The sequence below is a fragment of the Lethenteron reissneri genome, chromosome 52, assembly GCF_015708825.2.
Source record: "Lethenteron reissneri isolate LAM-NWPU_2019-01 chromosome 52, ASM1570882v1, whole genome shotgun sequence".
Lineage (NCBI taxonomy): Eukaryota > Metazoa > Chordata > Hyperoartia > Petromyzontiformes > Petromyzontidae > Lethenteron > Lethenteron reissneri.
The window spans coordinates 2,315,825-2,327,312 of record NC_083830.1 but is presented as its reverse complement, the minus strand read 5'-3'; the positions used below and the strand labels follow the sequence as shown (position 1 = coordinate 2,327,312).

The 11,488-nt window shown below is 50.8% G+C and overlaps 1 protein-coding gene across 1 annotated transcript; it reads right to left on the bottom strand.

Moving 5' to 3' along the window:
- Positions 1-351: 351 nt before the first annotated feature.
- Positions 352-11,275, bottom strand: SCRT1 (scratch family transcriptional repressor 1). The gene is made up of 2 exons (XM_061573405.1): positions 10,578-11,275; positions 352-5,598 (listed from the first exon to the last, which is right to left on the bottom strand). The coding sequence occupies exons 1-2, from the start codon at positions 10,735-10,737 to the stop codon at positions 4,694-4,696; spliced, it is 1,065 nt and encodes a 354-aa protein (XP_061429389.1). The 5' UTR covers positions 10,738-11,275; the 3' UTR covers positions 352-4,693.
- Positions 11,276-11,488: the final 213 nt, after the last annotated feature.

Below are 11,488 nucleotides of genomic sequence, written 5' to 3'. Positions count from 1 at the left end.
ATAATACTAATCTCGTTGTGCTGGAAGAGAGAAGATCTACGTGTGATGACATTGCCTTGAATACTGCTGCTGCTGCATTATTATTATTATTATCATGGCGGCAGTGTTGTTGTTATCATTATTACTAATAACAAGCCGGGATGTTTTATAATTCCCCGGGGAAGACTTTTAGAGATTTCCAGCCAGGTCAAGCGGCCCTTCGGGCAACACGAAGGGGGCCCTTGCTGAAGGCCGGGGGGGGGGGGGCTGGGTGGCTAAGCGAGACCAGGCGGCAACGCGAACTTGTTCCTGCCATGCACGTCGAACGTTCAGTTTGCGTCCCAACACACGAGGGGAGGGGGTGGGGGGGGGAGGGGTGGAGGGGAGGGAGGGATTATCTTTGCCTTCGGATAATCAACACGGGCTCAGCAGATTCCATAGCGGGAAACAAGAAAAAAAACCTTTAAGTCACAATTACTCCGTTATCGGTGTGTCGCGTTATATTTTTAATCAAGCGAACGAATAAGCGACTCAACTAAGGCATGATGACGCACGTCACGTTTAGCCGGCAGCTGGAAAGGACGGTATAGCACTGTGTAACAAAACAACAACTTGTTCCTTGGTACAAAATGTTATTTCCTAATTGCTTATGCGTCAAAAGTACAGACAATGGCTATTATTATTCCCCACGAATTTTGCTTTTGTGACCAGGGCAGTAATATTTTGAAGTTTACCTGTTTTCAATGAAAAAACGTGGTGTGCATTTGTGTCATTCATTCATATAAAGTCCTGGTCACAAAAGCAAAGTTCGCGGGGAATAATATCAATTTTCTATACTTTTTAGGCATGAGCAGTTGAAAAATAACACTAACTACCCAGAGACAAAAATGGTGTTACAGAGTGTTATGTATGTTAAAACCTTCAAATGAACGATGGCTATGTGATATCATCTACGTCGGTGTGGAGATCAGCTCGTGCGTGTGTGGGGGGCTCTCTAAGCGGGTGGTGGCGCAGTGGTTAGCGCGCTGCGCTACGAATCCGGAGACCCGAGTTCGAGTCTCGCTCACGGTCAACGCCAGCGACGATTATCTGAACCGGTTCCTGAGCCGCCCGTAGGTTCCACTCAGTCTCAAACGAGTACCTGGGTGCGATATGCAAGCGTCGCCACGAGGAAGACAAAGGCGGCCGAGCGTTGTGCTGGCAACCCACCCCCCTCGTGAGCCGTGGCGACCTTCATAGTTGCTGATACTCGCTAACAGCAAACTTTCCCCAACAGTCTGTTAAGGCTTCTACGGGGAATCTTTGTCTGTAAGTATTACCAACGCAAGCGAGTGGTGATGGAGGGAGCCACCTGCACATGGGATGTGGCGTAGGGAGTGAGGGCACTCAGTTGGTGGCGCTTGGCGACATCACACGAAGCAAGATGACTCAGGGCCCCAAGCGGAACAAGGGGCGTCCGATTCATGGCAACGATCTAAATGCGTCAAAATAACCAGATGGCTATACCGAATACCAGCTCGAACTCTTCATAATAATAAAAAAAATACTAAATAAATAACAAGCTGATTGTTGAAAAAACAAGAAAAAACCCGCTTAAAAGTATTGTCATTATAGTATTAGTGAGTTAATTAAGTCGTCAGGCAGTCGTGGTGCAGCTGTTGAGCTGTGGAGGTTGTCCATCGTGTGGCAATGAATGAACGGAGGCATGGGCTGGGACCATCGCTTAGGAGGTGAGTTTGGTTCTGAGACAGACAGACAGAGAGCGAACTCATGTTGGCTGCACTGCCTCGAGCGACGCGTAGACACGTGGGTTAGTGGTGATGGTGATGTTGACAACCATCTCTGCCTCGGAAGCGAAAACATTTTTTTGTGGTAGGGGGGGTAGGGGTGCGGGAGATCGGGAGGGCGAGGGGGGGGTCTATATAAACCCTGTGTTAGTATCGACAAATATAGGCGCAACAGACGCTAGTTCACAGATATACAGCGCAACAAAGATACTTGTAGAATGGCATGCCCAACACAAAAACAAACGAACGCAAACAAACCCCAAACGATATCATTCCCAAACGGGTTGAACATTAACAACAGGTATATTAGCGGCATACTCTTTTTTTTCTTCTGATATGCATTTGTGGAAGGGTATTTACACATTATCATACGATAGAGCATGCTAGGAGACGGACAGCTCGTCACGTGTACGCGTTATATTAAACGGGGGAACTGTGACTTAACCACAGGCATTCGGATGAATTACAAGTGCATTTCTTTTTTTTAAATTCCATACTGAATATACCTGGTCTACACGTCAGCTGTTCTTCGGTGTTAATAAGGACCAGGCCACTCGTTTCATCATCATCATCACATTGGGTCGAGACGCCTTCCGCATGCTGCTTATATTTGAACCCTTCACACTGGAGCTACCACTTCTATATCGGCATACAAAGTAAACGCCTCCCCTTTATTTGCGGGGACCGAATGCTTATTAATTGAAGTACAGCCAGCGATAATAATGATCGTAACAATAATTCATAACAACAACAACAATAATAACATAGCAATTGCTGTAAACTTTAAATGTGGCGGTTATACAACTTGTAATAAATACTGCATTCAGAGCTGGTGACTGTAAAAAGCGTGTAGGTTTCATTTTTTTCAATTATCTGATTATAATTTTTTTGTCATTTCATCTTTTTTTGCTTAATTTTAGTTTTTTTTTTTCTCCCCCGTAAGGTTTTTTAAGAAAGTAAACATCACAATTATTGCCCTTAAGTATGTACAAATGTTTCTCTTGATTTTGTTTCTCTCTTTCATTTGTAGTTAATTATTTTTCACTGTACGCGGCTGCACTCGATTATAGAGAATGTGGTGACCAATCAATCAATGAATTAATCTGTAGGAAACGGTTAAAATATGGGGGATGAATACCTGCCGATGCATTTGGAAGAATGGTGGTTTTTTTGGTCACCCAAATAATCGGAACTCTTCCCTCTCGAGGGGAGTTCAAATTATAGGATTGGAAGAAAAGGATCAGGCTTGCTACTTTTTATTTGTTTTGCCAGCCAGCCAACAGCCGTGGAAGACTCAATGTTCGAAATCAACGTCACGTGGATTATGAATACGCTTTGCAAAAAAAAAGAAAAATCGTGGTTGCTAAAGAACTCCACGAAAGATGCTTAATCACCTAAATCAAACATAGAGTCATATTCACGCGTTTGTATATTAAAACAAACAAACAAACAATACGGATATTATATTAGAGGCATTCCACGCGCAACTGAAAGACGTTTTGGCTTTACGAAACGTAATCGATGTTTTGTTCTTATAAATGTAAAATAAATAAATACACGAAATAAATAAATAGCATTCGATAAGGAAATAAACGCCGGTGCAAAATGTAACATAAAGTGCAGTCGATGGAGAGTTACCCTATTCGTAGCGTCTATTGTAAAAAAAACGAACAGACGCTTAGCACGCACTCATTTACATATTATCTGTATTGCTCATTAACACGGCTTGCCATTTATAAAAAGAGGGTGGGGGACGGGGCGATCGGGGGAGTGGAGTACAGGGAGGAGGGGAGAGGGGGTGCTCAAATTGCCCCCTTAAAAGAGAAACATTTTGTGAGGCTTGGGGATGAGGGTGAAATGATTCTGTGGGTTAGAGGAACACAGAGAGAGAGACATTAACATACAGTCATGTATGTTGAAATACAGACAGAGGTGAGACGGTGTCAGATCCAGACAGACAATGACAGAGAGACTGACAAAAGCATGGTAGAGAGACAGACAGGCAGACAATAGGGACAGAGAGGCTGACATGGAGAGGTTGGGGGTTGTGGTGAGGTTGTTTGTGACGCAGGGATAGACACACGACACGGATATTCCCGTTGTCAACACACGTACAATATACAGCGGTACGAGCAGTGATGGACGTATAGGTTACGCGATGCTGAGCATTCCCTGGATGAGACTGACTGACCGCTGGGGAGCGTTGCCCAGTCAGACTCTTTCACACAACTACACGCGCAGAAGTATTGCGGGGAGGGGGGTGGGTGTGGGAGGGGTGGTGGGGGAGAGTTCCGTTTCATAAAAACACGTGGCCTTGAGTCAAGACCGGGGGTTTACGAGTTGAACCCGAGTATAAAATATCCGCGAACCAGAGAAGTCTACCAGTCCACCTTTGAAAACAAAACGGGCAGTGGCGGAACCTTGCTCGTAACCCAACACGGGCAGCCCGACGGGTGGAGCTGTTTGACTTCGTAAATTCATAATACTTGGACTTTTTGCAAGTTGATTTAAAAAAAATCAGGAATGCGAAATTAAAACGACGAACTCTCCGTCTCTCTATCTCACTCACGCACGCACACAACCAAAATGTTTTGGTTCCATTGGAAGACCTGTGTCATTTGATTCGATTACTCAAAACAAAAAGGAAGAACGCTCTTTTGGAAGATAATGATTGAAATATAAACTGCATATCTGTTTTCCTTCTGTCGCCACCGCCACCATCATCACCATCATCTTGCTGCTGCTGTTGTCAACAGAACTTCCCAGCGGGTGTCGCTCCTTGCTTGTTATTCACTCCCATCTCCATCATAGCTTCATCATCTTTCACAGCAGCAGCAGTAGCAACGGCGGCGGCGGTGACGATGGTGGCTGCTGCGGCTGCGGCTACCGCTGGTGTAGCGGTGCGGCGTCGTCTCTCTCTCTCTCTCTCAGCTGTCATCCTCGCTGTTCCCCCCGGCTTTGAAGCACGCCGACTCGTAGTGCTTATTCAGGTAGGACTTGAGCGCGAACGTCTTGCTGCAGCGCTTGCACTGGAAGTGCTTGAACGCCGAGTGGGTCTGCATGTGCGCGCGCAGGTTGGAGCGGTCCGCGAACGCCTTCCCGCAGTGGGCGCAGCCGAAGGGCTTCTCGCCCGTGTGCGAGCGCATGTGGCCCTGCAGCAGCCAGGGCCTGCTGAACGCCTTGCTACAGACGTCGCACTTGTGCTTGAGGTCGTGCGTGAGCACGTGCATGGCGAGCGCGGGCATCGACACGTACACCTTGTTGCACGTGGGGCACTTCTTGGCCATCTTGCTCTCGAGGCTGCGGTGTGTCTGCTTGTGCCGGCTCAGGTTGGACGAGGTGGCGTACGTCTTGCCGCACTCGCCGCACGTGTGTCTCAGCTGCGTGCCGCCGCCGCCCGACTCCTTGTTGGCTCCCGCCGATGGGCCGCTACTCCTCGCACCGCCGACTCCGGCTCCTCCTCCGACGACTCCTCCGACTCCTCTCACGCCGTCTCCCCCTCTTCCGTCGCCACCACCACCACCGCCGCCGCCGCCGTCTCCTCCTCCTCCTCCTGCTCTGCCGTCGCAGGCAGCGACGTTGCACTTGCTGCGTCTAGAGCGGCCGTCCGTGATGAAGAAGGCGTCCATCGCGTAGCCGTCACTCGCCGCGGTGTCGGCGTCGATGAGAGACACCGCTGCGTCCGAGCGAGGACTGTCCGGCTGCTCCGCTTCGCCGCTGCTGAAGTCGTCGCTGTTGGCGGTCGAGTAGGCCGACTCGGGGGACGCGATCTTGACCCCGTCCAGCGCCTCTCCCCCGTACATGCTGGGCGCGATGAAGTCGCTGATGTAGCCTGGGTGGTGGTGGCGGTGGTGGTGATGATGGTGGTAACGGCACCGGAGGAGGAGGAGAGAGGGGGAGAGATTGAATGAAAGAGATGGGACGAGAGAGAGGGAGATGGAACGAGAGAGAGAGAGATGGAACGAGAGATGGGACGATAGTGAGAGAGATGGAACGAGAGAGAGAGATGGAACGAGAGAGAAATGGAACGAGAGATAGTGAGATGGAACGAGAGATAGTGAGATGGAACGAGAGAGAGAGAGATGGAACGAGAGATAGTGAGATGGAACGAGAGATAGAGAGATGGAACGAGAGATAGAGAGATGGAACGAGAGAAAGAGAGATGGAACGAGAGATAGAGAGATGGAACGAGAGAAAGAGAGATGGAACGAGAGATAGTGAGATGGAACGAGAGATAGTGAGATGGAACGAGAGAGAGAGAGATGGAACGAGAGATAGTGAGATGGAACGAGAGATAGTGAGATGGAACGAGAGAGAGAGAGATGGAACGAGAGATAGAGAGATGGAACGAGAGAGAGGGAGATGGAACGAGAGAAAGAGAGATGGAACGAGAGATAGTGAGATGGAACGAGAGATAGTGAGATGGAACGAGAGATAGGGAGATGGAACGAGAGATAGTGAGATGGAACGAGAGATAGAGAGATGGAACGAGAGATAGAGAGATGGAACGAGAGATAGAGAGATGGAACGAGAGATAGAGAGATGGAACGAGAGATAGAGAGATGGAACGAGAGATAGAGAGATGGAACGAGAGATAGAGAGATGGAACGAGAGAAAGAGAGATGGAACGAGAGAGAGGGAGATGGAACGAGAGATAGAGAGATGGAACGAGAGAGAGAGAGATGGAACGAAAGATAGTGAGATGGAACGAGAGAAAGTGAGATGGAACGAGAGATAGAGAGATGGAACGAGAGATAGAGAGATGGAACGAGAGAAAGAGAGATGGAACGAGAGAGAGGGAGATGGAACGAGAGAAAGAGAGATGGAACGAGAGATAGTGAGATGGAACGAGAGAGAGGGAGATGGAACGAGAGAAAGAGAGATGGAACGAGAGAGAGATGGAACGAGAGATAGAGAGATGGAACGAGAGATAGAGAGATGGAACGAGAGATAGAGAGATGGAACGAGAGATAGAGAGATGGAACGAGAGAGAGGGAGATGGAACGAGAGAGAGGGAGATGGAACGAGAGAGATGGAACGAGAGAGATGGAACGAGAGAGATGGAACGAGAGAGATGGAACGAGAGAGATGGAACGAGAGAGATGGAACGAGAGAGATGGAACGAGAGAGATGGAACGAGAGAGATGGAACGAGAGAGAGGGAGATGGAACGAGAGAGATGGAACGAGAGAGTTGGAACGAGAGAGATGGAACGAGAGAGAGATGGAACGAGAGAGAGATGGAACGAGAGAGAGAGCGTAAAAGATGTCAAAACGTGTTCGCTGCACGTGGGTTGCTCTGCCTACGCACGTTTAATAATTCATGGCCCTTCCTCGCCGAAGCGCGGCGAGGCCATTAGAGTTGGACACACAGAAGTACATGGCGATACGTTTTAGTCTTTATGATATTATTTATATACAGCGAGTACTCAGACTCGCGAGAGAGTAACTTCGCCTTTGTCGACGGAATTTGTAATAGTATATAGATAACAAAGCCGTCGCATTCTGTGCGGCGAAGACCAACAGCAATTGTTGAAAAGCCCGCTTATGGTTCATGACAAAGCTCCCCCTTATAGCCATACGCCTACTTTTGAGGCAAGTGCTGTTATCGAGCACCTATCTAAAGACCGGGACGGCACACAATGTGGAGGGCGATGGGTGACAGCGTCACGACACTCCCACGGCCGCCTTTGTCTCCCTAAGTGTCGGTGTTTACGCGTCAGTGCACTCGTTCCGCGCAAGGATTCGGGAAAAGTTTGATAAGAGAACTGGTCACCCAAGTTATCCTACACAGTTGGTTCATACAATCACCAATAGTGTAACAGCAACAGGACAACAACAACAGGACAACAACAACAATACCAGTACAACAACAGTAACAAGAGTAGCTGCGTCGTAGTACAGCCATTGTTGCTACAAAGACAAAGATGTCCCGCATAGCCTTCATTAACTGTTGTGGCAAGTGCTGTTAGCGAAGGCCGAAGCGGCACATGAGGGGTTGGGTGGCCAACACCACGCCCGACCGTCTTTGTCTCCCTAGTGTGCTATATTTGCGCACCGCACCAGGTACTCATTTGAGGCTGAGTCGACCTAGGGGAGACCCAGGACCGGTTCAGATATGCGTCACTGATGCACCCACTCACGCATGCGCGAGTGCGTTGACGATGAGAGGAACACACGCGTGCTACATGAAGGCGAGGACAACACAACCACCTGGTACACGATTTGTAAACACAAACAACAACAACAACAATACTGCAGCAACAACAATACATTTTACGATTAATAACTCACATATACAGTATACGTACATGGGACACACAGACACAGAGGCGGGAGTTGAAGGTGATGTGTGCACACACACAGAGTGTATGCACACATACACACAGATTATGTATTTACACACACAGGGTATGAATGCACACACTCAGAGCAACACAATTTGAAATAACAAACAACGCAACGACGTTAATATTAACTTAAAAACGCACGGAAGATACGCAATAGACAAATAAACATTTCCCATTTTGCCTCTCACAGACTTCCGAGGGAAAGGTGTCTTAGCGAGTACCTATGAAGGCACACGAGAAGGTGTGAGTGGCCAGCACCCCGCCTTTGTCTCCCCAGGTGCTGTTGTTTACACACCGCGCTGGGTAGGGTACTAGTTTAAGGCCGAGTCGAGCTAGGCGAGAGGCTCAGAACCGGTTCAGATATTCGTGACCAATGTTGGCCGTGAGCGGGAATCGAACTCGGGTCTCTGCTGGGTGGGTAGCGCCAGCGCTGACCCGCGCGCACACACACACGTGTACACACACACGTATACACACACGTATACACACACACACGTGTACACACACACCTGTACACACACACACCTGTACACACACACGTGTACACACACATGTACACACACACATACACGTGTACACACACACGTGTACACACACACACATATACACACGCACGTACACGCGAGCTCGTGCTCATGTGCACACAACTCGATTTGGAGATGATGCAATGATATAGACACAAGCATACACACACCACAACAAAGATCCCCCGTATAGCCTTTTCAGACTGTTGGGGCAAGTGCTGTTAGCGAGCACCTATGAAGGCCGGCACACGACAGGGTGTTTGGAAAGCACAACGCCCGGCCGCCTTTGTCTCCCCAGTGGCGACATTTACACACCACACCAGGTACTCATTTGAGGCTGAGTCTACCTAGACTCCAATTTAGTTCATCACTGTCACTGCTGTTGGCCATGAGCGGCAATTAAACTCGGGTCGCCGGGTTCGTAGCCCAGCTCGCTAACCGCTCCCCCAACAGACACACACACACACACGCACACGAGGGCACGGGCACTCCGATGTTACGTAAGCGGGAGTGTACAGCCACCAACTGCCCGCGCCGTGAGGCTGGCACGTCAATGCGCATTTCACCCGCGCAAGGCCCGAGACAGCGGCCAAGTGCACAAAGCGACGCGGGCGGTTTCGTGGCGTTCGCGAGGCCCAGAGGAACATGCGGACAGACTGGCGCCGATCGGACGGGGAATTGGCCAAACAAGCCGTGTGCGATTGTACGCACAGCGCCACGCACTCGCTCGCTCGCTCACTCGTACATCGACACATATTCTCCCCCTATGGCCCTTAACAACACGCCGTTGGCGCAAGTGGTGTGAGTGAGCGCGCTCTAAGAAGGCCGGCACGGCCAGCCCACACGAGGGGAGCGAGTGGCCCGCACCGCCGCCTTCGTCTCCACCGTGCTGATGTTTACACACCGCCCTGGGTAATCATTTGAGGCCGGGTCGACCTAGCGGATGCCCAGGACCGGTTCAGACAATAGCGGGATAATTGTCACCGTGAGCGGGAATCGAACTCGGGTGGCCGGGTTGGTAGCGCTGTGCGCTACACCGCTACGCCTAACGCGCGCCGCATGCAGTCCGCATGCAGTCCGCATGCAGTCCGCGTGTGCAACACGTTGACATCGGGAACCCGGCGACTCCCAAGGGGAATGGCCAAACATTGTGGAGCAGCAGCCTCCTGTGCGAGGGGCCTTGATGATTCTTATGGATTCACGCGACAGAGGCATCGCATGATTGTGGTACTGGAACTCGTTAACATCGACAGCTCCTTTGTCTACCCACTGCTGGATGAAGGGGGGGGGGTGGTGGTTTGACCATACTTCACCAAGCTGGTCAATGCGGGTTGGTTTTAAATGAAGGGGAGCGGGCTGGTTTAGGTATCACTCACCATCTAATGTTAATGTTAATCCACGCACGGCTGCCTTTGTCTTCCCAGCACTGGTGTTTACACGTCTCACGAGACACTGAATTTCGGCTGAATTGACCTCCGCCAGCCTCAATACCGGTTCAGAGAATCACCACTGATATTAGAATCACCACTGATATTAGAATCACCACTGATATTAGAATCATCACTGATATTAGAATCACCACTGATATTAGAATCACCACTGATATTAGAATCACCACTGATATTAGAATCACCACTGATATTAGAATCACCACTGATATTAGCCGCGGCCAGGAATCGAACTCAGATTGGTGGGTGGGGGGTGGGGGGGGGGGTCGTAGCGCAGTGTGTTAACCACTGCGCCACCACTCCATCAGACTGCTGTAACAATACACGCGCGCACACGGCGAACAGCTACTAAGGCTGCTGCGACCTCTACACAAAAACACAGTGTGGGTCTCTGACAACTACCCACATGTAGCTTGCGTTGTGTCGGGGCCGCAGCAGTAGCAGCAGTAATGGGGGGGGGGGTGAGTACGGGGTACGGCGCTTGCACTCACCATTGTGCGTAACGCGGACGCTGATGCTGGTCCCTGTGTCGGAGAAGGAGCGGGAGTGGATGTAGGGCGCATCGAGGCTGCTGTCGGACACTATGGCACTGGAGAAAGACGACAGGAAATCGTCCGTTTTCACCTTTTTCACGAGGAAAGAGCGCGGCATTGTGACTCGGCGCCCCGTGCTGTGCCTCTTGCCGCCTGTGCTGTCTCTCCGCCGTTGCTCTCTGCCGATCTGTTGCTGTCTGTCTGCTGTCGCGTTACGTGTATGTTACCCCGTGCTGCTGCTGCTGTGCTGACGAGGCAAGGTTGCGTGATAGTAGGCACAGCCACCCGGGGCGTGCAGAGCGGACAGAGACACGGGCTGCGTTCAGCACCACGGACAGCGACACGGGCTGCGTTCAGCACCACGGACAGCGACACGGGCTGCGTTCAGCACCACGGAGAGCGCTCTTCCCCCCTCCTCCTCCTCTGCGCGACTCTGTGCGTGTGGATGGACGTGTGTGTACGTTCCGATTTCCTCTCCCGTTCTATCTCTCTTTCTCTCTCCCTCTATTTCCCTCTCCCCTCTCTCTCCCCCACTCTCTCTCTCCCTCTCTGCGGTCCTACGTCTGTTACTGTGCCGGGGATGATGTCAGCGGCAGAGCCTATATACCCGCCTTGCCATCAGGTGGTAGGCTCGGAATGGAAATGCTTAACTCTAATCCATCAAATGTCCCATGGGAGCGTGCGATCTTCCAGCCGGGGAGGCTATAGAGGGAGTGTGTGCGGCGGCAGTGGTGGTGGGGGGGGGGGGGCTGGAGGAGGAGAAGGGGGGGGGGAGAGGAGAGGATGGGGAGGGTGCATGTGGTGGTGGTGGAGTGAGAGAGGAGGAGGGAGTGGTGGTGGGGGGGGCAGAAGGTGGTGGAGGGGGGGGG

Bases quoted from the DNA above. Each gene is read 5' to 3' on its own strand.
- SCRT1 (XM_061573405.1), bottom strand. From the start codon at position 10,737: ATGCCGCGCTCTTTCCTCGTGAAAAAGGTGAAAACGGACGATTTCCTG. The intron at 5,599-10,577 runs GTGAGTGCAAGC...ACCACCACCCAG, and splicing joins CGTCCGCGTTACGCACAATG to GCTACATCAGCGACTTCATC.